Below are 26,770 nucleotides of genomic sequence, written 5' to 3' on the forward strand. Positions count from 1 at the left end.
TTTGTTTTGCCCACATTAAAAAATTGGGCGGGCTTTTTTCGGACCTGCCAGTATATTGAAAAATCAGTTATTCGCATAGCTCTAATCATAATGCATATACACAAGGAGGACAAATGAAAATTGCACGGCAACCTTAATTCTAGGATTTGCTAACGTTTGCGTGCTTGACTTTGGAACCTTCATATTTTCTTTTAATGTAGTTTTTATATGCAATATTTATATATTATTATATATAATTACATAAAGAAAACTATGTTAAAAGAGCATTAAATTTACGAAGTCAAGCATTCAAAAGTTAAATGAAAAATCTGGTTCCCATCATGCTCTATACAGCACATCTCAATACAGACTGAAAAGTGTGTCCATGTAATGGATGCCTATATGAGATGAATTTGGTATGTCTCCTCTTCTTTCTATTTTTCTTATCTTCTGTAAAAGCTTGTTTTGACCAAATCAAAATTTTGGAGCTAATTTGAGTCAACAGTGTGCTTTTACATCACATGTCAAATAATTTCTTTAGGAGAAGACCCTTACCTTTCCACATGATCAACATTGCCTGCCACACCAACGCCTCCAATGGTATAAATTTTCCCATCGTACACCAGGCTGTTGTGTCGACACCTTGGGACTGTCATGCGGGATACGAGATTCCAGTTATCAAGTAAGGACATGTAACACCAGACATCAGACAGTGTGACACCAGACTCCATGCCACCTGGCAACAAGGCATGGGTGAGAAAAGGAGAGAATTAAGTGAGAACTTGGATGCAGATAGTTCACTGTATGTTGCAATCTAAGCCAGTTACCAAGTAAAAGCTCTTCAAATGACATTTGAGTAATTAAAATAAATCACCCTCAATAGGGAGCATCTGTTCCTATGAAGTAGATCTGTGTCATTTATTCATGCACCTCAAAGGTTTGTTTTTTTAAGATGACATGAGGATATCAAGATGTCAGACTAAGAAAGACATGTGCATAAAGGAATATACACATCCAACAATAAATATCTTCCAATCTATTAAATTACCACACACTTGTAAGGTGTCATGTGGCAGAGACTGACTGGCGTGCTAGACCCTGTCCACTCTGAAACCCAGAATGCTTAATTCAGTTAAGTGACAAAGAATAGAAACAACATGTTTTGTACACATATAAAGTAGAATTAGGGGATTTTAAGGTTTAACTCCTAATTTTCAGACATCACTTCCATGTTTAGTTTGGTTTTGTGTTACAGTGCAGAGCAAGTCTTATAGGCACTGCCAAATAAATTAAAATGATCAAGCAGTATATTAATACTGGATATTTCTGTAGCTCTTTCTAGCTGAAGGTCCCAAAGTGTTTCAATTTCCAACACCTCATAAAGTGGGTAAGTATTATTATTCTTGTTTCACAGAATAGGGAACTGAGGTACAGAAAGGCAAAGTGATTTATCTAAGACCATACCAGGAGTCAGTGATTGAGCCAGGAACAGAACCCAGAGTCTCAGTTCTATGCCTTAATGACAAAACCATGCTTCTTCCTCAGTAATGCTTTACCAAAGGATATTTCATTAAACCTCCTGTGTTATCCACTGTGGAACACAGCAGTTTCAGGTGGTTTTATTTTATTTTACTTTTATATTTGCTTTGTGTTTCACATCTGAGCAAAGCAAAAAACCCAGTGGTACTCAGCAAGTTTTGCACTGAAATCATGTGAGGCTCCTGACTTTTACATGGTTTCCAGCCAGTACAATAAACTGGCCCAGATCCACCAGTTCACAAGAAAGGGATCTAATAAACTTTGGGGGGTTGGATTTCATTATTAATCTTTTGCACAACTCTAGTTATTATACAGTCTGTAATGTGGATTCCTAATAGGATTCCTAATAGAAACTAAGTTAACAAAACCGCCGGCATTGCACAAAGACCTTCACTGGGGAACTTAACACTGGTAGGAAAACAAAGAGATTTGGCTAAATTGGTAGCAATAATTTTTATTCAGCTCCGGTGGTTTTTAACATCTCTCTAATCAGCATAAGGAGAAGTGATGTGGGAATTCAAAACCATGTAAACCACTCCTTGCCTGAGATTCTTTCTATTCTCAGACATAATCAAACTTACACTCAGGGCCCACTAGGAGGATCCTTGCAATTACCTACTGGAGGTTGCTTTTTTCCCCAATCCAAGGAAATGTACCATATGATTGAATACAAACAGACGCCTTTATACTTCAAGCACAAATTGAAGTCGGCAACTCTTTTAGATAAACCCTTTTCAGGAGCATGGCTTCAGGAGCATTGAACCTAACAAGATTATAGGGCTACAGTCTACTATCAAAAGAAAGATTTCAACAACACTCTTGTAAGCAAATATTTTAAGTGTAGGTCACATATTCAGTAGCTCAGTCAATCTTGAATGCAGCAACCCACCATTTAGACCCAACTTCAGCCACTATTTTAAACTATGTTACTACAACCTGGAAACCTCTTTCACAGATTTGATGGTTGTCCAACCTATTCTCTATATAACTGCAAAATGTGCTGTTGACTGCTCTGGGAGGAAATTGGAGCTGAAGTGAAATGGAGAGTGATAAAAGCATATTTGTTTCTTTTTTCCTTTCCCCGAGGGGTGGTTGAATAAAACTTGCAACCGTTCCTTTCCGCTTACACTGTACAATACAGATTGTGAGGAGCCAGTGCTTTTCTTCTCCCAATGTGTATGCTACTTACCTGAAAGATAGATGTTGTCTCCAGCGCTGACTACATTGAAAAACTCCCGATCATAGAAAGGCAGGCTGGCCAATGGGTACCATTTATTGTTCTGAGGATTTAAGCAAGTGACCGCCGTTAAAGCTCGTTGGTTCATGCCAATCATCTGACGACCTCCCACTAGGACTATTACCTCAGCCACACCTAGGATGCAATTAACCAAAATACATTCTAAGAAAGCATCATCTCTCACCGGGAAGGTAACCTATCTAAAAGCACTTTGCAGTCAATCCATTTCTCTATGCCCATTAAAAATACACTTAGAAAAACAAGTCTTTTTTTGGTCTCCAATAGTCTGCAGCTAGCCTATCATTTATAATTTGGTTTCTTGAATATTGTTGCAGCTTATTAAAGGCTCACCTATGAAAAAATATTGTAGGCTGAATGATAAAACAGGAGGCGGGTGGGGAGAAGGTGAAAAGGACATAGTGATAATGGGGAGTGAGGAGATACAATTTAAACATAACAGGATTTAATAAGGACAGTTGGAACCAGTCATATCTGGATACAACTCCAACCCCACACAATAGGGAAAGATAATATAAAGGCCTCTATATCAAAAGATGAACAATGACTTCACTGGGATCAGGATTTGATCTTAAGCATGTAAACTGTCACCTGGCTTTGTCCTTGATTAACGCATCCTCACACCAAAGACTGATGCATTGAAAACTTTCAGGTTTTATCCCTCTTGGCTGCATTTCTTCAACATTTAAGTTTGTTTTCCATCCACTCCTTCAAAGGGGCCTTTTTTCAAAATACTCTTGTGTGCTTATGTAACACCCACGGTCATCGGTGGGTGGGACTGAACCTGAGACCTCTGGAACTTAGTGCATGAGACTTTACCGCATGAACTAAAAGCCTTGTAGCTAAGGCTACAGAGCAGACTCATAATCTCTCTCTTTAAGTGGTGTTACTACACTAGATGGGACAGAACACCACACTAGAGGTGTGTGGGTTACATTATCCCAAACAAACTTTGCCTAGTTAATCATTATTATTGTTATATGTGCATTACAGTTGTGCGCAGGAACCTCAGTCCTGGATCAGGTCCCCACGGTGGTACATGCTGTACAAACACACAGTGATGAGGCAGTCCATTCCTTAAAGAGCTCGTTGATTTAGATTTACCTGCGCAGATGGAGATTTCCAAAACCTTTAATCTTAGGTGTACACTGGGGCACATTCCCTGCTGGTGTGAACGGGTAGTTACTGGGGCCCATCTACTGAGGTTTTAACTCACAGTTTACTCAGTGCTTGGTCTGAGGTAAATCTGAGCAAGACTCTCAGGATCTGCCCCTATACCGGATTCCTATGGTACATCACATTTTAACTGCTTGACACCCTCTGGCCTGAAACACTCACTGTCGAGTGCTTGAGATATTTTGGATTTAGTGCTCAGTGTAATAGCAGAAACAGCAGGCCCTGGTGCAAAGTACTATTCACCAGAATATTGGATTGTTGTCCTCCATCATCTGGATTTTTGAGTTTTCACATTTAAGTATTCTTCAAACAAGTTTACTCTCTTATTAAGATATGAACCTAAAATACTATACAGTTTAAAACAAATACTTCTTAGTAATGAGAGATCATTATTTTTAGTACATACCAGAAAAGGTAATCTGATGTGCTAAAGATAACATGCTGATAATAAATGACCTTGAGAGGGCATCTCACACCCTGTAGCAGACCCACAAAGGGTGTTTGGAGATCCTTTGTGCATCCATAAATGCAGACAATATGCAAAATAAATGGTTCTATATAATTAGACTCTGACCTAAAAAAATATAATCACCCTCCCTTATCCCAGAAGAATTACTTTCCCCTCATCAACAAGCTTCTGTAAAAGGTTTGCATTACATCTACAATTTTATATACAAAGATAAAATAAGCATTTTTCAAAAATCTTCAAACATCACACCATTAGCCGTCTTCAGCAAAAGACTTTTTAGTGTGAATTGTTATTGAAAGTCATCTATGTTTCCTCCTTCTGAAAAGTGCTTTGAATAGGCAGTCTCCACAAGCTGCAAATGATGAGGCTTGATATACATTACATATACCGTACTGGCTTCAATAGCCATGTACATCAGGAAGTCTGCTTAGCCTTGTCATCGTACTTGCTCAGACGAAGCACCAAGCAAAACACACAGGAAAGTTTCACGTATTTCTTCCACCTCTGATTCTTATTTGTAGCAGTTGTTTGATCCATACTATTTGTACTAATTTCCAGAGTAACAAGTATTTAGAAATTTTCTAACATTACCTTGGATACAGATTGATTTATTACACTGGAGAATTGCTTCTTCTTTATTTTTGCTAGACAAAAAACACATGTATGCCCCATGTGGAAAGCTTCTTGAAGCAACACATTTTTCATAGATTGTGTGTGTGTGTGTGTGTGTGTTTTAAACATAATATATCTTGTGTGATCCTTTTGATCTGAATGCGACAACAGCCTGATCTGATATTGTAAGACTTGTGGTATTGAAATAAGAATACAGCTACATAATGCTGTGAAAGTGAAAACTGCTTTACAATAATTAATCAACTGATCCTCACAATACCCTGAGAGGAAAGTAAGAAAATATTATTGTCCTGAAAAAGCGGAGGCAGAGAAGACAAGGACCACATTTTTAGAAGTGTTGTCTAGGTGTGCGAGCCAACTTTAAATACAGTAACTCCTTCCTTAACGCTGTAGTTATGTTCCTGAAATATGTGATTTTAAGTGAAACAATGTTAAACAAATCCAATTTCCCCATAAGAATTAACGTAAATGGGGGTGGGGTGGGGGGGGGTGAGGTTCCAGGGAAATTTTTTTCATCAGACAAAAGACTATATATATATACACACACACACACACAGTATAAGTTTTAAACAAACAATTTAATATCGTACACAGCAATGATGATTGTGACAATTGGTTGAGGTGGTGAAGTTAGAGGGTGGAAGAGGGCGGAATATTTCCCAGGGAATGCCTTACTGCTAAATGATGAACTAGCAATCGGCTGAGCCCTCAAGGGTTACCTCAAGGGTTAACACATTGCTGTTAATGTAGCCTCACACTCTACAAGGCAACATGAACGGAGGGAGGGGAGACAACATGGCAGACAGAGACACATACCGTGTGTGTGAGAGAGACATGCACATTACTCCTTTAAGTATGCTGACCCCACTCTCAGTACACTGCCTTTTTAAGTAGATCAGCAAGCTGAGACGGCAGCTGCTGTCAGGAAGCTCCCTACATCCTGAGCCCTGTCGTGTATGGAAGATGGGGTGAGTGGGGTGCAGGAGCAGGGGAGAGGGGGACACCCTTACATTAGTCTCCAAGGGGCTGCTCTTCCTGCAAGCAGTGGACAAAGCATACGGCTGCTACACAATGTTATAAGGGAGCATTGCGCAACTTTAAACTAGTATGTTCCCTAATTGATCAGCAAGGTAACAACGAAACAAGGTTAACCAAGACAACTTTAAGTGAGGAGTTACTGTACTTAGAGCCCTATTTTCACAGGTGCTGTGCACCCTGCCACTGAAAATCAGACCACTCATTTAGGTGCCTAAATATGGATTTAAGTGCTTAGCTTTAGGCACCCTACTTTGATCATTTTGGTGCATGTGCCTAAAAAGTTGGGCTTCCCAAAAACAGAGTAAGCCAAAAGAGGGGAAGCTTTTTGGACCTTAAGTGACTTGCCTAAATGCCACAGAAGAAGGGTGATCATATTTCTCAAAGAGAAAACAGGACACTGCGAGTGGCTGGCCTGAGACCTACACCTCCTCCCCCACCCCCCCACAGGGCTGGCCCGAGTTGCTTACCTGAGTCCTCTTCCTTGCGAAGGGGAAGGCAGGGCTTGGGTGAGCAGCGATGCACATACTAGATAGGGTGACCATAGTTCCCAAAGGCTGAGGCTGGCAGATCACTGCTCTTCTGAGCCCTGCCTTCCCCCCTGCATGAGGCTGGAGTTGGCATCGCTGCTCGCCCAAGCCCTGCCTGCCTCCTCCCTGCATGGGGCTGCCATTGCCGCTTGCCCCCCAACCCCCACCCCAGCACATTTCTCTGCATCCCACTTTTTTGACAAAAGTGGGCATTTGTCCTGTTTGCTCTCGCCAGCCAACTTGATCAGTTTGGCAAGAGCAAATGCCCACTTTTGCCCAAAGAGTCAGGACAGTTGGGACAGGGCTTAAAAAAGGGACAGTCTCGGGCAAAACAGGATGTATGGTCACCCTACACAGAAGGAGTCAGAGTCGGAACTTGAATTAGAACTCTGGACTCCCTGGCTCCCAATCCTGTGCTCGTGAGAGGTGGTGAATGGAAGAGAAATAACACTTACTCCTCCCTTCCTACGCAAACTACAGACAGTCTGAACCGTTCAGTCTTGGACTGCAGGAAGTGTCAAATCCGAGAGCTTTTTCTCTGAAGCCAGCTTTGCTTTACCTGCTGATAGCCTGGGCCGGGTTCTTGGCGTCTGCATCTCTTGTCGGGCATGTGGGAGCATGTGATAACGTTTTGCTTCATTCACTAGATCCCGGCAGGCCTCTGAAGACTTTATCAACTCCTCATTGTCAACAACATTTAGCAGATAACTGGGATGGATGAAGGGGAGGCGGACCACTGCCAGCAACTCCGCAGCATACTGGAGAAAGAATACATGGCAGCCTTAGTGCTTGATTTCAACCATTTGGCGTTTCCTCCTCCCCCATCACAAACACTTCCCCTTATTACCCAACTTGGGAATATATTATACTTTGAGTTGCCCTTAGTACCTGAGCTTTGCTGTACACAGTCCTGATTTTCATGGATCCTGCATATACTCCCCAAACCTTCACTATTGTTCAGGCAGCACGAAGCAACACATTCCTTAGATGCTCCACTCTGAAGGCTTTTTTTGGGGGGGTGATGGGGGGAGGGTCCCATACAGAGACAAAAACAATCTTCAAAAGCTGACAATTCTTGTTATACAGAGATTTTGTTGTAAAAGCAGATTCTCAACTTATGCTCAATATAACACCCTATGCACAGGAGGCAGGCATTAATCTTCCTAGCTTCCTGAATTCACCTTGATATTTAAGACAGGTTGCTACATTGAAAACAAATGGCTTTTCTAGCATTTTGTGTGAAATAAAAGCAGATGAGCTGCTTGGGTTTGAATAGCCTCTATAGTGGAGCCTGAAAAGCACCATCCAATTTGTTAACTATCTTTTAATTAGTAGGATTTATTTGTTGGTGAAACAAATTACGTACTTCAAAGTTTTCCTAGAAATCAGATTCCTGTGGATGCTACGCAAATACTGACACTACACCCCATCTTCTGTATAAATAAAATAAACCTTGTAGTGCAAAGGACATTGGAAGAAATGAAGCTGTCTGTCGCTGGTTATTGCTTAAAAGAAAATAAAACCACAAAAATGAAAATTGCAAGTGATAAATGAAGAGTCCATTCACTGAGAACTGATTTTAAATCATTGTTTATCTTACAGCATATCACAGAATACTTCATAGTAAGAGACAGAAGAGCTGGAGAATGCTTTTATGGAGCTGGGTATAGGGAACATATCAGGACAATAAAAATTAATTATGGCTGCATATTTAGAAGGACAGTAAAGGAAAGGTGACTATTCAAAGCAGTAAAGATGAGTGTTACTAGTAAACATTTATATTATCAGAGCACCCAAAGGCCCCAATAGGGATTGGGGCCAAGATTCAAGGAAATATTCATTAAGATTAAGGGGTTGAGCCTGAGCAGCGCTTAATACCCAAAACTTCCACTGAGCTGCAGGTGTTCATTACTTTCTGGAATCCATCTGCCTGTTTAGTTGTTTAGACCATGTTCATCTCCTTAGTGATGAACAGACTGGACCTCTACATAGATTGTTTCCATCGACGTGTACGAGCTGAAATTGTAGAAAAGCAGCATCAATTGCCCTATAACCTCAGCCATGCAGAACACAACACTATCCACAGCCTCAGAAACAACTCTGACATTATAATCCAAGGGGCTGACAAAGGAGGTGCTGTCGTCATCATTAATAGGTTGGAATATGAACAAAAGGCTGCTCAACAACTCTCTGACATCACATTCTACAGGCCATTATTCTCTGATCCCACTGAGGGTTACCAAAAGAAACTGCATCATCTGCTCAAAAAACTCCCTAAAGAAGCACAGGAACAAATCTACACTAACTCACCCCTAGAGCCCCGACTAGGGGTATTCTACCTTCTACTCAAAATCCATAAACCTGGGAATCCTGGACACCCCATCATCTCAGCCATTGGCACCCTGACAGCAGGATTATCTGGCTATGTAGACTCTCTCCTCAGGCTCTATGCTACCAGCACTCCCAGCTATCTTCAAGACACCACTGACTTCCTGAGGAAACTACAATCCTTTGATGATTTTCCAAAAAACACCATCCTGGCCACTATGGATGTAGAAGCTCTTTACATCAATATTCCACACAAAGATGGACTACAAATCATCAGGAATAGCATCCCCGATACCATCACGGCAAACCTGGTGGCTAAACTTTGTGACTTTGTCCTCACCCACAACTATTTCAGATTTGGGGACAATTTATACCTTCAAGTCAGCGGCACTGCTATGGGTACCTGCATGGCCCCACAGTATGCCAACATTTTTATGGCTGACTTACAACAATGCTTCCTCAACTCTTGTTCCCTTGTGTCCCTACTCTACTTGCGCTACATCGATGACATCTTCATCATCTGGACACATGAGAAGGAGGCCATTGAGGAATTCCACCAAGATTTCAATGATTTCCACCCTACCATCAACCTCAGCCTGGACCAGTCCACACAAGAGGTCCACTTCCTAGACACTACAGTACTAATAAGTGATGGTCACATAAACTCCACCCTATACCGGAAACCTGCTGACCACCAGATTTACCTACATGCCTCCAGCTTTCATCCAGAGCACATCACATGATCCACTGTCTACAGCCAAGCTCTAAGATACAACTGCATTTGCTCTGGTCCCTCAGACAGAGACAAACATCTACAGAATCTTCATCAAGCATTCTTAAAACTACAGTACCCACCTGCTGAAGTGAAGAAACAGACTGACAGAGCCAGAAGAGTATCAAGAAGTCACCTACTACAAGACAGGCCCAACAAAGAAAGTAACAGAACGCCACTAGCCGTCACCTACAGCCCCCAACTAAAACCGCTACAGCGCATCATCAAGGATCTACAACCTATCCTGAAGGATGACCCCTCACTCTCACAGATCTTGGGAAACAGGCCAGTCCTCGCCTACAGATAGCCCGCCAACCTGAAGCAAATACTCACCAGCAACTACACACCGCACAACAAAAACACCAGCCCAGGAACCAAACCCTGCTACAAACCCCAGTGCCAACTCTGCCCACATATCTATTCTAGGGACAACATCACAGGACCTAAACACATCAGCCACACCATCTGGAGCTCGTTCACCTGCACATCTACCAATGTGATATATGCCATCATGTGCCAGCAATGCCCCTCTGCCATGTACATTGGCCAAACCAGACAGTCTCTATGCAAAAGAATAAATGGACACAAATCTGACATCAAGAATCAGAACATTCAAAAACCAGTAAGAGAACATTCCTCTCTGGTCACTCAATAACAGACCTAAAAGTGGCAATTCTTCAATAAAAAAACTTAAAAAACAAACTCCAATGTGAAGCTGCAGAACTGGAATTAATTTGCAAACTGGATACCATCAGATTAGGCCTGAATAAGGACTGGGAGTGGTTGGGTCATTACAAAACCTAAACTTAATTTCCCCAATTCTAATTTCGCCCTACTGTTACTCACACCTTCTTCTCAACTGTCTGTAATGGGCCACTCTCTTACCACTTCAAAAGTTATTTTTCCTCCCTTGGTATCCTGCTGTTAATTGATTTATCTCGTTAGACTGACCTTACACTTGGTAAAGTGACCCCCATCCTTTCATGTATTTATACTTGCGCCTGTATTTTTCACTTCATGCATCTGACGAAGTGGGTTCTAGCCCACGAAAGCTTATGCCCAAATACATGTTAGTCTCTAAGTTGCCACAAGGACTCCTCATTTTTTTTAGCGTGTGAATGCCTCTAGTGTCTGGGAATCAGGTCACAGCTGCAGTGGAGGAAGAATGTAGAGCTACAAGGATGGAGAAAGGGAAAGATAAGTGAGCAGTTGCTGGTTAGAAATATTTCTCAAGTTCTAGTGTGCACAATTGGTTCCACCCTGCTAGGTCGTAAGCGATCATACTCATCACAGGAACACCTTCTACCACTTCCCGTTTCCCTACAATAAATTTAAAACAGAGGCATCAGTTTGGTAGGACATGCAATTATCTCTTTCCAGTAGGAGTTTGTGCTTGGAGCCATGTCACTGTGATGATATAAACTAAGTTAAAATGAGCATGTGATGTGACTGAAATGGGTTCAGTCTGGCAGAGAGAAGAATACAGGTTTTCACAAAATCCAATCACTTCATTTAACAGAGTGTAACAGACATGGAAGTGCTTGGCAGTCTGAAATGTCCAGTTTTCTGAGGAGAGATGAGTGTGTGTTTGAATAACAGTAACACCTATGAACTTCACAACTACGATAAATAACACTGTAATAACACTTTACACTTCTGTAGCACCTTTCTGTCAGAAGAGCTCAAAACGTTGTGCACACACTAATTATCGTCAGCCTCACAATACGCCAGGAGGCAGGCAGGTTTTACAGATGGGGAAGCCGAGGCAAAATGACTAGAGTGACTTGCCCAACGTCAGAGTGACAGAAAGATGACCAGATGCAAATGCTGACTACCTTGTTCTAACTGCTAATTCATGAGACTTCCTTAATACATGAGATTTGGGAGGTGCATTTGCATAAAGCCAAAAGCTTCCAGGAAGGACCTTTGGGTTCAATCCTGAGCAACACGCTGCTCCACTTGTATCAAGGAAGTGGTGTAAAGGGAGTAGAAAACAACAGGGTTTCTCCTTCTGGGGTGGGAGGCATCCTCAGTGAGTATAGAGTTATCTATATCTGGTTCTGTGCCACCTGTCCTACGGCCTGCAACATAGGGGGCAAGTCAAAGGTAGGGGAGGCATGCAGGAGGTGCGGCCTTAATAGGCTGCTCTGTAGCAATTCCTATCTGTATGCTTGGGGGTCAAGGCCACTTCTGTGGGAAGCAGCCTTGGGACTATTCTAATCTACACCAAACTCTACGTTGGCCCCACAGAAGCAGCCCCAGGATCAGGAAGACTCAATGACCTCACTTGTGTCCCTAAATTTTGCCTGACAGAAGATCAGTTGAGAAACTGGGCACAGGTAAGAATCTGAGCCCTGCCATCTGCCACTGTTCCATGCAGTGAAATAAAAAATGCTTCCGTGACTCTTTCCTCTACTAAAATTTATTGCAGAGGGGAAAAAAAAGTTCTGCCCTTTCCCTAAAGTTACAAATGTCAGGGACTTGGCTGCAGACATTTTAATGCCATTAAAATGATGCTAACTTGTGGGAGAGGGAACACAGTCAACATATGGCAGTGGGAGGCAAAGCTCCGATTTCAGGAAGTGCCTTTTTTAAGAAGTTTGGAGGCGTTTAACCTTACAGAGGAGCCAAGATGAAATGCAGAATCAGGACACCAGGATAATGAGGATATTGATGGGGACATCAAAGTTTAGCCAGTAAGTCTCTAATGGGGATGCTAATCCCATGCTGTAATGAACTAAAAGGAATAGCTAAATAATAGTTTAAGTAACGGAGAAATTGGAATATGGACAGATCTACAGCTAAGGCAGGCCAAACAATCCTCCTAAGCATCCTGGTTCATCAGAAAGCTGCCCCTTCTGCCTCTCCAATAGGCCATGTGCAGGAAGCAGCCATACTGCCAAGTCAGACAAAACGCAAGCAAATACTCATGTCATTAAATGAGAACCTGGGGTTAGACACCAGGATGTCTCTATGTTTAGCTTAAATTGGCATTTAGGAGAGAGCTTCCCTCCAGCAACGAGAGGCAATTCTCCTGACTCCACCCGCAGAGATACTGCATTCTTTCCCCATGCCTCCTAGAATGAATGAGGCAACGGCTGCTGAATTAGCAAAGCACACTCTCTCTTTCGCCCACCTTTCCTTAATTAGATTAGTGAGAAACTGTAACTGTGTTTCTCTCCCTCTCTTTCTCTGTCTGAGCTTGTGGCTCATTGTGAAGGCTAATAATAATTAGAACATGTCGCTCTCTCTCATCAGCATGAAAGCTAATGTCACATAGCAAAGCTAATGACATATTTCACTCTTATTCTTTCCCCACCCAAACAGCTACAGAAATACAGCTGTATGTGTGTGTGAGAAAGAGAGCATACAGTTCATCGCTGCCAGCATTAAGGGGATGTGTAATCTTATTGTTTTTCACCAAGGGATTTGTAGGGTATGTATAATCTCACTGTCTCTAGAGGATGGTAGAGGCTTTTATAAACCAGTGACTTTTCGCACTAGCTCCTTTAAGCACTATAGTGGATGGCGAGTTTCATTTGGCTTTGCTGAGTTAAGTACATCCAAGTGGTCTAGGGATTCTGTAGCCTTTTCCTTTCTGATTCTGCCTTGTGACTGCTTCATAGGCTCATTAGCTATGACTGTATTAAATTATCCTTTTTACTGAAGATTGGAATAAGCACTATTAAGCATTTCAAGCTTCTTACCACCCTATTTGCGCTTCTTTCTTTTCTTTCTCCTTCCCCTGCTCCTTGTACACATATAAAACGTATATGGTTCCCCTTTACATTATTAATATCATTATTATTAATAATAAAATAGTACAATAACACGAAGGGCATCTTTCAAATTGTACACGGCAAAAGTTTCAAAGAGCAGCCTCCAATTTTGTGGTTGCAAGTATGGGCTTACAGTTTGTGCCTGTAATTCCACTGTGGCTACATATTTTTTAGAGCATTCATTTCTCACATTCTGAATGCAAGTGCAAATTGGGTAGTCAGAGATGCAAATATTCAGATTTGTGCCTGCAATCAGTTGGTGTAATTCTATGCAGGAGGTCACTTGGTGTAATTCTATGCAGGAGGTCAGACTAAATTATGATATGATAATGGTCTTTTCTGGCCTTAAATTCTATTAATCTGTTAATTTATTTTTTCAGGTGGTAAAAGGCAGACCAAGTCTCAGACCCTTGAGCATTTAGCCCATTGTTTAGAGAAGGCTCTACTTCAAGGAGTTCACCATTTAAATTCAATCACTGCCATATGAAGAATGAATGAGGCATGAGTATGGGAACAGACAGGACAGCTCTTCAATTGGTGTGGCTCCATTGATATCAATGGAGCTATTCTGATTGATTCCAGCTGAGGATATGGCTTATAGAATCACAGACAGTTGGGGATGAAAGGCTAGACCCCCTCACTGACTCTTTGTAGAGTTTGCTCTCCATGGGGGTGGGAAGGGAGAGCTGGCTTGACAACTCACGAGTAAGGGGGACTGGCTATGAGGGAAGGAGTAGACAGACTTGGTGTGGGGTGGCTCCTGAGGCACATATACATTTGCCAGACTGCTATCGATTTTATTAGCTCAGCTGGCCAGCAGCTTCTTCATATAGCCTGAATTCCCGAGGATTTATAAAACCCAGGACAAAATGCCTTTATGTTGCAAAACAAGCAGGGTTCCTGCCCCATAGAGCTTACAATCTAAATTTAGATGTGACACAGTGAGCGAGAGAAACAAACCATAAGGTGGCAGGCAGTGGGATAGCTTAGGGTTATACCAATCAGATCATACTGAGCAGTGGTGCACATATGTCACTGGGCTCCTACTAGGCAGAAAACAATAATCCAATCTGGAATTTGCCCAATCCTTTGTGGTTAATGGCCCTATCCTGTGGGACCTTTAATACGCACACATGGTCATGATGTGTGTTTAAGATCTCCTCTGAAAGGATGGCACCTCTGACATCATAAAGTCCCCAGTACTACAATGGGATATTCACTGGTTACAGTTTTCATAGCACAGTGAAGATATAAATTGTTATGTAAGTGTAAAATATTACTAGGTCAGTACCGACTCAGAGTGATAGTGCTGCCTGTTGTACCATCAAGATTATTTCTTGCTGATTCGAGATGTCTCATCCATATATCTAACTGCATATAGTTTATCCACTTAACTTCTGCATATGTTTTCTCTACCTCTGCAGTCAGAACAGCTCTCCAATTGGATCATAGAATATTTTAATGCTATTTACATTTCTGCTTGTTGGCCTGAATGAGGATGTTTACTTCATTAAACTTTTTGTGACCTTTCTTCCCCTAGGAATTATATCTGTATCATTAGCAGTTTATAGAAAGTGGGCTTTAGCATGCTATCTGACTTTCAAAACTCTCTTCAGTATCACATTTTAAAAAACTGCTTTTTACTCTGAAATCCCCAAGCTAGCAAAATCTTCATAGGTATTCTTTAAATGACTATCACTGTGCTTCTGCTTGGGCTATTGTCACAATAGTATACTGCTAGTTTTAGGAAATATGTTTACTGTTGCAGAATCAAATTTCCTGCTCTTTAAATATTACACTGGAAAGCTATCAAGATTTTTGACATTTTTGAAGTAATGCCCAGAGAGGTCAAAATAATGTTTCCCTGATGTCTTATAGCTCATCTCTCTCTCTCTGTTTTACTATTCTTTCATACAAAAGACTCTTTGTGCTAGCTCCCTAAAGAAACATATTTTAGCTAGAAGTACAAATACAGAAGTAAGATTATCCACATTAAGATAGGTTTTTAGCCCAACGAACTGCTATTTCAGCTGTTTATGCATAATTCTAAGAGACTATTTTCTAACATTTTAAAACTAAACTAGGAATACATTCAATTCATCAGAGAGACTAAGAAGATTAATACACCACAGCCTTAAAAAGTTTTCTCTGCCCTCTCACACTGAGACTGGGTTCAAATTCAACTGGATTTTAGAGACAAAATAAAAAATTCTAATCTGACAGCTGCGGCAAAAACTCAGCGGTACTGTTAAACAAATATGAGATGACTCTGAGGTGGCAGCAATGCTACACCAACGATAACACACTGAGACCTGTAGGCAGGGCAGTCCTTAGGCATAGGCAACATAGGCAGCTGCGTAGGGCATCTGAAAATTTGGGACACCACTGGGTCTTAGTGTCCACCCACTTCTTTTCCTATCCCTGTTCTGACCCTTCCTGCAGGCTTCCACAGATGGCTGCTCTAGCCTGGTGAGTCTTCCTTGGGAGGGAATCTAGTAGTTAAAAGTGAAAAAACCTCCAGCCTGCCAGACCTATTAGCACAACATTGAAACTGTTAAAGAGACATTCAAGGGGTAATAAAGCCATTTAACAGGCATTTGCCAACCCCAAGGTATATACTGACAGGTTTCAGAGTGGTAGTCCTGTTAGTCTGTACCAGCAAAAACAAGGACGAGTCCTTGTGGCACCTCAGAGACTAACAAATTATTTGGGCATAAGCTTTTGTGGGCTAGAACCCATTTCATCAGCTGTCCACGAAAGCTTATGCCCAAATAAATTTTTATACTGTCAGTTTCTGACTTTACTGACAAAAACAGTTGTGCATTAATGTAATATTTACACAGAACATGTCAGTCTACAGGACCTTAGTTTAAAATTTGCTTTAAAAATATTTCATTAGTGAGCTGGTGAAGATTATAAAATCACATTTCTAAAAAATGCTTGCATAGAGTTTTAGATGCACAATCATCTTTAGCCTTAAATGCGTGGATCTTCAGACATACAGTTTTTTAAATAAATCCTTCAAAAGACCTCCCTTATCTAAAATACACATTTTAATTACTATAGTTAAAAAAAAAAGTGCTTCCAAGTCTTCCTGTCCTTTCTGTCCATCCCTTCACCACCTCTCCCCCTACTCCCCACTGAAGAGAGCCCTTAAAGGGACAACAGTCCTTCCCTTCCAGATAGCTGGACAAAGAGTTTCCCTTTCTTTACTTCTGACTATCCGATGAACTAGTTTTAAAAGAACCCTCCAGCAAAATCAGTACCTTAGTAAGACATAAAATCCTTGTTATACCTAAAATCTTTGGAAATATATTTTTTTAAAGTTGGTGAAATTTCATAACCATGTCTCTTGTTATGGAGATCACACAAAGTAAATTACTGTTCCCTTTTTCTAAAAGCAATGAACATTGTTATGAACACACTAAACCTCTCTGATTAATTTAAAATAATGTCTTTGTTTCAGTGAGTTAAATATGTAGTAATCTGGAATGCTGGCTTAAGGTTTGAGTACATTTAAAATATAAATTCAGCTTAGAAATACTGATTAAGAAAATGTAAAACAGAGAAGAGCTGCATCATGTATTCCATTATATGTAATGTTGTATTCAGCAGGACAGCTGACTCACCCTTACTACGAAGTTTTTGCAAATAAATCTCTGACAAACTTCAGGGCATATCAAAAAACCTGTGACTGACATTTTTTCTTCCCAAATTTTAGTGCTTTTAATTAGGTACTTTCTTCATGTCCATTCTGCATGAGGGAGAGGGTGTGGGAGTCTCTGCGGCGAACTGTGACTCTCCGCCACCATGAGGCAGGCCGGGCATCTCATTATTCTTTGCTGTCTCGTCCCTCCTCCCCCTCCCCCACCAGGCTGTGAGCTTGGGCTGCCATCCGGCATAGGGGCACCAGTTTAATAACACTGCGTGGGGCCCCATAAATCCTAAGGACGGCCCTGCCTGTAGGGGGCACGCCTTTTTAGAAAGCAGAGGTTATCCTTTAGTTCCTGGACTGGCGGTCAGATGATGAACTGCATGTTGAGCTGCACTGGCAATGAATGCTAGAAATCAAGAAGTTTCCAGTGGCAGAGAGACAAGGCACTGTGGGTTAGTGCCAGGCAAGAGTCCTGTCCCCACCTTCCTGCTGCTGCTGGAAATCCTCCATGATCTTCTGAACTAGAACTCCCTACAGGACACCAAAAAGCCTTCGCAAACTACAGGTATCCAAGTGCAATAGCAATGGGGAACTGGCTGTTTTTGGAAAGTTTAAACAGAGTTCTTGAGACAGTAGCACCAGTTGCTGATTCGAAGCTTCACTAGAACAAAGCAAAGCTTTGTTTTTGAGGCACCATAGTGCTACCTGGTGATCAGGGCAACCACTTCAATGCATATTGCCCATGGGTACCTCAAGGGCACGCGTTCTTTCTAATAATCTCTTCCATATTTATAAGTGTTAGGACAAGTCCAAATCAAATCTCTGCTCTCTGGTGTGCACAGCATTTGTCTGCTATTTATTACCATTTAGTCTGCATTGGTTCAATTTCTTTGAACTGAAAATCCACTAACTATAAAGCTTGAGTATCATTATAGCTGGAAATCTTATAACATAATGAGACGAATATTTGGAATGAAGTCTGGTTCCCAGGCCCCAGACTCACACAGTGACTCAGTGGGAGGGAGCTACATGTAGAAATCTCATGCACAGCAAGAGGAAAATAGCACCCGCCTCACTTCTTGAAATGAAGTTTTAACATGACATCTTTATGGCAGCACAGCTGACTAAACACCATAATGTCATCAGTGTTGCAGAAAAGGAGCTGCTATCCTGTTCTCCAAACAGTTCACGGAGCAGCATGTGAACATGTATTTCTAGATGTAATGTGATGAGGTTATATTTAAGCACACAGGATGATGAATAATTAATTCATTATACTCAGAATTTATTTCACACTCAGACATTTTAATAAAAGAATCTTATCTCAAACGTCTTATTCTGCTGACTAAATTCTACCAAAATAAATGTCCTCAGAAAGTAACAAACGATACAACAGCCAGTGATTGGCATTTCATTTGTTCCGGTTATAAATATACACCCACGTATACGCCTGTACACACACATATGTACCACAAAGGCATGTTGTCAAGATTAAATGGTGTTTATAATTTGCTTTGAAAAGGAAGAGCACTCCTGACACATACAGCATAGTGATATATACATAAAAAGATTTTTTTCCTATTTCTAATGCAATCCTGAACTTCATTTCCCTTTCCATTCAGAAAAGCAGGGAATGTGGCCTAACGTTTGGACTGGATGACTTGGGAGTCAGGAGTTCATGATTCTGCCACTGACATAAGTGTGACTACGTGCAATACAAGTAATCTCCTGTACAGCTACTCTGCATGTGTATGTGTTTGCAGCATTGAGGCCTTAGTCATTCAGTTTCCTCAGCAATAGAACAAAGAAACACACTGTTAAAAGTAGGAAGATGTGTTGGTAAAGCCACAAAAAACTGAGAGGGGATTTCAGGACAGGTGCAGCTCCCAAAGCTACTTTCAACTTTAGTTTATTTAATTTAAAAAAAAAAAAAAGATTTCAAGTTGACAGTATCCCTTTAAAAAAAAAAAAAGAGTGCCGTATACTACCATTAGTGAGTGACCGAGAACTCCACCTTTACCCTGCTTTATTAATTAGTGGACCTGTTTTCTCTCTTTTATCACTTCTTCTCTTGATATGATTTTTTTATTATTCCTCTGGACCCCGGGGACTAGTATTAACTCACCCTTCTGTTTCCTCCACTCTTATTATTCTTCTCTCTCCAAGCCTGCATTGGTTCTGTGAATTCTTATTTGTTTGGCCCCCTAGAAAAGGACTTATTTAAACTTCAGATCTCTGAGCAGTCTGTCACTATGTGAAGACACAATGATTGCATCTCATTCCTTGCACTCTTCATTTTCAGAGAAACTGGAGTTTGTTACACCGCAATTATAGCATCCATTAGGACTCTTCTGCTTTCCAAAGGGGAGGCTTTCAATGCATTCTGCTATTATTGTAGTCACTAGGGATGGGGTTTCCAAACGTGCTAAGCACTCAAATTTCATTAAATTTTAAAAGAAATTGGGTGCCTAACTCCTATCAGCTCTTTTGAAAATTCCAGCCTTCATTTCATACTTACCCCATATTTGTCTTCCTGAAGCCTAACACCTGTGAATTGCATTGTTCAGTGAATTCATTTCTTACTATGATGAATTTAAGTAGCTTCCTGGTACTGGATGTCATCATTTTGAGTTTTCCTATCATTTTCTGCCCATTGCTAAGGAAAAGATTCACAGTGTATTTGATACTTTCTGGATCATTAAGCTGGCCTTCTTCATAACTATGGAACCTTTCTGATGCTGCATGTTTGACTATATGTGTAATCTGGTTATTTAAAATTCTCCACGACTATGGTATCCAAACACCTTGAGAGTTGCCCATTTTTCTTCCTTCCAGAAGTGCACTGTCTCTTCTTTGTCATTCTCTGCATCCTAACCAAAATCATTTTATTGTCATTCTCTTTAATTGTCAAAAGGTAAAAGCAGCAAAGAATCTGTGGCACCTTATAGACTAGCAGATGTATTGGAGCATGAGCTTTCATGGGTGAATACCCACTTCGTCGGATGCATGTAGTGGAAATTTCCAGGGGCAGGTATATATATGCAAGCAAGAAGTAAGCTAGAGATAACGAGGTTAGTTCAGTCAGGGAGGATGAGGCCCTGTTCTAACAGTTGAGGTGTGAAAACCAAGGGAGGAGAAACTGGGATTTTGTAGTTGGCAAGCCATTCACAGTCTTTGTTTAATCCTGAGCTGGCTGGTGTCAAAATTTGGCAGATGACTGAAGCTCAGCAGTTTACTCTTTGAAGTCTGGTCCTGAAAGTTTTTTTGCATGCAGGCATGGCCACCTTAAGGTCTGCTATATGTGTGGCCAGGGAGGTTGAAGGTGTTTCCTACAGGTTTTTATGTATATTGCCATTCCTAATAGCTGATTTGTGTCCATTTATCCTTTTCCGTAGAGACTGTCCAGTTTGGCCGATGTACATAGGCAGATGGCATTGCTGGCATATGAATGGTGTATTATTACATTGGTGGAACGTGCAGTGTGAATTGAACTGATGATGAGGTGTGCTGATCTGGTTAGGTCCTGTGATGGTTGTCGCTGGTGTTAGGATACCGTGGGCAGTAGTGGCATCGAGGTTTAGCCTGCATGGCATTGGTTCCTGAAGCTAGAGCTACTATGTGTGCAGTGTGGCAGTTACTGGTGAAATTATGATTTCAGGGTTGTCAGGTTTTCTGTGGCGCGAGACTGCCTGCCACCCAGGCCTGTGAAAGTTGTGGGATCGTTTCCAAGAATGGGATTGCTAGATCCCGAAATGCATTGGAGGGGTTTAGCTGGGGACTGATATGTGATGGCCAGTGGAGTCCTGTTGTTTCTTTCTGTGGTTGTTCTTGCTAGTAGGAGGCTCTCGGCGTGACCACGCTTGGGCTTGGTTTCGATCTGTTTCCTTATTTTCCTCGTGTGGTATTGTACGTTTTGAGAATGCTTGAGTGGAGAATTTTGTAGGTGTTGGTCTCGTGTCTGAGGGGTTTAGAGCACGATGCGGTTTATACCTCAGTGCTTTGGCTGTAAAACATGGGATGTATCTGTGTGATATGCGCGGACGGATGGCAGCTGCGAGGCATGAAGGTAGGCATTAGCGGTCGGTAGTTTCGGTAGTAGGGTGATGTTAATATGTTAATTGTGGCGGCATGCGGGGCCCATCACGTGCCTGCCACTGATCTGGAGATATATATTTCAATCAAATTGGAAATAGTTGTGTAGTGATGAATAAAGGCACAGAACTCCAATATGTCTGTTAGTCTATAAGGTGCCACAGATTCTTTGCTGCTTTTACAGATCCAGACTAACATGGCTACCCCTCTGATACTTGTCAAAAGGTAGTTCACTGGCATTTATAACATTTGACATAATGCCACTTTTCCTTCTCTGCAGTGTCTTCCCTTTCCATCTCTACTAGCTACTAAACTTACTGGTGTGCATGGTGTTCATTCAGCCTGTATTTGCTTTGCCTCAATTTTATCCCATTGCCCCTGCAGTAGTTATGCTCCCTTGCACCATCCTAGGTAATTCCTCTCCTTTCCTCTTCAAATACTTGCAGACAGTTATCCCCCTTTAGCTGTTGTTAGACCAAGTCAAGCATATTCAATCCTTTTAATCTTTCCTTCAAAATCAATTCCTCTACTCCTTTAATCATTTGTTTTGTTCTTCTCTAAATTACCTTCAATTTGTCTACAAATCTCTGGTTCTCAGGTGCCATGAAGATACTACTTAGACAGAGTTTGCTCTGAGGACACAAGTTCAAAGACAGCTCATTAATTTTTTTATGGGTAAGACATTTCATTTTATAAGTGGACATTTTGATGTTAAACAGTGTTTTTTTTAAAAGGGCACACTATCTGGTCTGTATGGAGCACAGAGAAAGGTGACATAGAACATGGCACTCTGGTCAGATAATAAATTTACTACTTTAGATCTTGAATAGATATTGGGCCAGATCTCCAACTTGAGTATATTGACATAAATCTATTCACTGTTAGCCAAGCAACATTACTTTGCACTAGCTGAGGATCTGGCCCAGTATCTAGTATAACCAATTAACACTCTATGTGATAGGTATTCTACCACCCCCCCACCACACACACACACACATTTCACAGAGAGGAAAGTGGAGGTAGGTAAACTGGCTTACTCAAGGCCACACAGTGAGACTATGGCTAAACTAGGATTAGAGCACAAGAGTTTCTGGCACTAAGCCCTGCCTGTGCTCCAACCACTATACCATGATGCTTTTCAGATGACAGTGCATTATGTAATACGTATTTTGTATGATCTCCCCAGAGGTAAACTAAGGTTAAAAGAAATAACTACCACGATAAACCTTACCATCTGCTCAATCAGTCTGGAAGAGAAATAAATAGAAAACCAGCAAATCCAGTTTTTCTAGTTGTGTCAGTCTATTGTGGGATTTCCATTGAATGACAAATAAAAGGAATCTCTACAACCAGTGGTCTGCTTTCACTGCCACAGGAAATTACCTAACCATTCAGGAACCTGACATCAGATGTAATTTCTCTCAGTTAGACTGATTTTATGCAACTGCATTACTGGCAGGGCTGAAAGAGTTACGTAAATGTTGCCATATCCAGTTGGCATTCCGTTCCAAAGCACTGGGGTACAGTTATTTATCAAATATTAGTTTAATAAATATTTCATTATTTGAGCTCACTATGTGTCTTATGTAGATGGATAAGTGACTTTTGAAAGCTCTGTTACCCTACCTTTGCAGCACATCTCAGATGCTGTTTTCTGTAAAGCAGTACAGTTCTTTTATATAGCACCGTAAGACTCCTAAACGGCACACTTAACAGAATTAAAACTGGCGAGGGTATATCCTTTCACCTTGCTTTCCACAGCCCATGTCCATTCAGGAGCCCCCCACTGCCACTTTGAGCCTGGCTTTAAGAGGATTAACAACACTAAAAAGAATTTGATACCCAAGGAGTAGATTTTCAGTGGCACAAAGAACAGTTAGGCACCCAATCCTCATTCACTTGCAGTGAGAACAGGGAACTAAATCCCATTTGTGCTTTTGAAAATACACCTCCCCTGAAGAAGCTAACATAATATGAGAACTCTGGTGATTACAACCAAGGTAGTGCACAAGCAATAGCAGCTTTCCAAAGAGCTTTTCCTCCCTGGAGCTGTCACCCTACTTACTCCCTGCTGTGGAGAATGAAGAGCTATGTGTAATTTTTTTTTCTTTTTTTTATAAATATCATCTCAATTTACCTAGTTGAGATTATCCTGACTGCCTGCATGGAGTTCAATCAAAGGAGGCTGTTCGGAGGGGGGAGGGAAGGGGAAGAGGAAGGGGAAGAGGGAACAAACAGGAACAAGACAATGACAGAAATAAGGCTCCTTAAGGGTACAATGCAGAGAACTATTAATTGGGGAATGCCCTGGGCCAGCCTTTAACCACTCTGGCTAGGTTTATGATTTCCATCCATCAGTCTAAGCTTGAAGGGGATAGTAAACCATTAAAGACCCCCCAGCCTAGAAAGGAAGGGGGCTTGAGTGGACTGCCAGCAGCTGCCTCGGGGGAGATGCTGACAGAGACACATAGAGAGGGAGAAGATGCAGCAGATAGCCTGCTCCCCTCAGTCCAGGAGCAGGGCTGTCTGGGCTAAGTAGAACTCACCCAGCACTTGCAAGGAAAGAATGAGGTGCAGGTAAGAACCAGGCATATAGGTCTTTTGTTGTATTACTCTTTGCTCTGCCTGTTATGTACCTCTGAGTAAATAATAATGCTTTGTTTTGAGCTCCCTAGGGAAAAGGGCTTACAAGTGCCAAACAGAGCTGGGCCTAGAGGATTAACATGCTTGGGAAACAGGGGAATTGCAGCCCAGAGATCCAGGCTCAGAATGGTTCATCCACAGGGTTCCATGCACTTTAGAAGGAGAAAAATGGATCTAAAACACAGCTCACTCTATAACCATGACACCTGCCTTCCCATGCGTCGATGCCTTTACTCACTATGTCAACTTTATGAATTACACAGCAAGCGCTTCTGGGCAAAGACCTTGTCTTAATGTATTTTCAAAAAGCCTCATGCACACATCTGACATACCATCCATATACAATACATGATAGAATATAGTGGTTTAAACAGCATGCCCTCCATACTGTCCACCATTAAACTGCAGACCCCTGACCAGCTGTACCCCTGCAAGGATTCACCCTTGGTCAAGGACGGCAGTGAGGGTTGCACTGTACCTTCCAGCGGAATTTTAATTTGTAGCTGGAGCTCCACAGGACCCCCACTAGCAGAGGCTGCCCGCGGGCTGCCCTGAACCAGCCTATTAACAAGTCTCTCGGGTCATGGATCCTCTCACTTTTGTGGCTTTGGTGGCTGGTTACTGAAGCAGTTGCTGTGGTGCTTTGCACCCACTGGTTCCCTGCACCAAAAGGTCTGCAGCAACAGAGCCTGGGTGAATCAATCCCATTATAGCCTGAATTAAGTTACAGCATCCTGTGATGCTGGCAGACCAGGTGCCAGCTCATGCTAAGCCGGTAAGCTTCAACTGAACACTGACAAATACACAGCTGAATTAGTCTGGCTCACTTGTGGGTTAATATTGTTAAAACCTGTATTAGATTCATAAAAACATGTTTAGTGTTTAGACCTGTAAGTTGCTGCATGTATTGAGCTCACTTATAATAGCTGTATCCCATGTTATAAGATAATATTTAAGTGTTTGCTCTATAACTATAAAAGTGTTTTCTCTGAAATCGTAAACTTCCAGTCAAGAGAGAAGCACTACCAAGTGTGAAATATTAGCTTGCCACAGGAGGTATTATCTCCTTCTGCCCAACAACAACAAAAAAAGGCTCATATACACCAAATACACCACTGTGGAACATCAGAGGACAAAAGACTTTGTTATTGGCCCTCGTCACCCTCAATGAAGAGGAAATGTGCACATGAACTCGTCCCATCAGCTTCAACTCTGTGGCAAGATAGACTGGAGCGTCCAAGGGGACTGTCTGAGACTGCATGTTAAGGCTGTTTTAGTGCTTCAGAAGTTGTTACCCGAGGCTTGGGTGGTGAACAACCTGTTTGGGATTTGTGCCCTGGTTTGTAACCGTCTGCCCTGTGGTTGGCACTCCGGGTCATGAGCCAGACAGCTTGAGATATCCATTCTAATCTGAGAAGTATTCAGTACACACAACGCATTGCCCTGACAGATTCAGCAGAAATGGTGGGTCTGATTCTGCAAGGTGTTGAGCACCTTGGACTCCCAATGAATTCAGGGACTGCCCATCTGGTAGGACTGGGCTCGATATTTCTCATGCTGGAAGGAGGTGTCATCAAAATTTCTACAGATCATCTTTATCAGACAGAAGACTGGTTAGTCTGACTTTATATCCATCCCAGAGCAATTTGTTTCTGAGCTCTGAAAATGTAGATGCCATTATAAAATTTTAATGAGAGGGTGTTTCATGGTAAATCTAAAAAGCAAGAGCTTCTGCTTTCAGAAAATAAGCATCTGACTAACAGCCTTATATATAATACAGCAGGATATAGAGAGGTCAGAAAAAGTCAGAGCAGCCAGCCTGCCACCCTTAAAACTGGGCTTAGCAATAGGACTGGACATGAAACAGCCAGCTATTGGTACCTTTAACATTAATTTATTCAAAACACTCATCTCCCTGTAGATACATATAAAAAATTGAAAGAAAAACATAGGAAATCAAACACCACAGTGAGAAATTTGGAGAAACAAATAAAGCTATGAAAGCACTTCAGAAGCAGAAGAGGAACGTAACTTGGAAAAAACCCCACTCCAATTGCTTCAACATGACAGTGAAAGCAGAGGAGGTAGCAGTGGCAGCAGTGAGAAGGAAAACAAAAACCACCACTTAAAAAACAAATTCATAACATCAGCACAGCAGGAGGCAGAAAGAAATATTTAAACCAGCAATCCTGAAAACATAACCTAGATTGCATGGTGATTGACACCCTCTGTTTGTGACAGAGAAACAGATTCATTCTGCAAGGTTCTTTCCACTACTGCCCTCGAGAATAATCCCATAGTTTCCATTAAGTTCTGTTTCAATACAGGAGCAGCTCAGAACAGACTGTCTTCATCAAACTTTAAACAAGCAGAGAAACACACTAACAGTACTGCACATTTCCCAGGGCCAGTGGGAGCTGAGAAGGGGCCCATTTCAGTAAATCAATGGCACCACATAAACGTTTTGTGATAATCATAACAACATATATGGGCCAGCTTTGGCTCTGTTCTCAACCACCACTCCAACCACCAGGGCTGACTGCCTAGAACCCAGAGCCTGATAGCCAGAAATGGCCAAGCGCCTGCTTTGGCCTCTCTCTCCCCCGCCCCACCCCAAATGGAAGCTCAGCAGGGTACTGGGGAAGTGACAATACCATGGGGGAGGCATTCTCCCTTCTGGGTGGGCTTGGACAGAGCCCATCTGCAAGAGGGAACATTCTGACCCAATAGTAAAGTTGGGGTTCAAACCAACAATTAATTTAGGTACTCGGACATTCCCTTATTACCACAGTTAGCTACCAAGATCAGCTAACTGCAAATCTTATTTAGTTATATCTAAGAAGAGTGGCAGGTTTTTAAGTGTCACCAATGTGATTTGTCTATCT

General features: G+C 41.7%; 1 protein-coding gene across 2 annotated transcripts in view; it reads right to left on the reverse strand.

Annotated features, from left to right (window-relative positions):
• The window catches only part of KLHL29 (kelch like family member 29), a 515,481-nt gene that overhangs the window by 40,768 nt on the left and 447,943 nt on the right, over window positions 1–26,770 (reverse strand). For both annotated transcript variants that reach the window (XM_032784865.2, XM_032784864.2), the window contains exons 8-10: window positions 7,176–7,374; window positions 2,708–2,890; window positions 535–715 (exon numbers count right to left, since the gene is read on the reverse strand). In XM_032784865.2, coding sequence (XP_032640756.1) covers window positions 535–715; window positions 2,708–2,890; window positions 7,176–7,374 — 563 coding nt within the window. The remainder of the gene's footprint in view (window positions 1–534; window positions 716–2,707; window positions 2,891–7,175; window positions 7,375–26,770) is intronic.

The sequence above is a fragment of the Chelonoidis abingdonii genome, chromosome 3 (assembly GCF_003597395.2).
Source record: "Chelonoidis abingdonii isolate Lonesome George chromosome 3, CheloAbing_2.0, whole genome shotgun sequence".
In the NCBI taxonomy this organism is placed as follows: domain Eukaryota; kingdom Metazoa; phylum Chordata; order Testudines; family Testudinidae; genus Chelonoidis; species Chelonoidis abingdonii.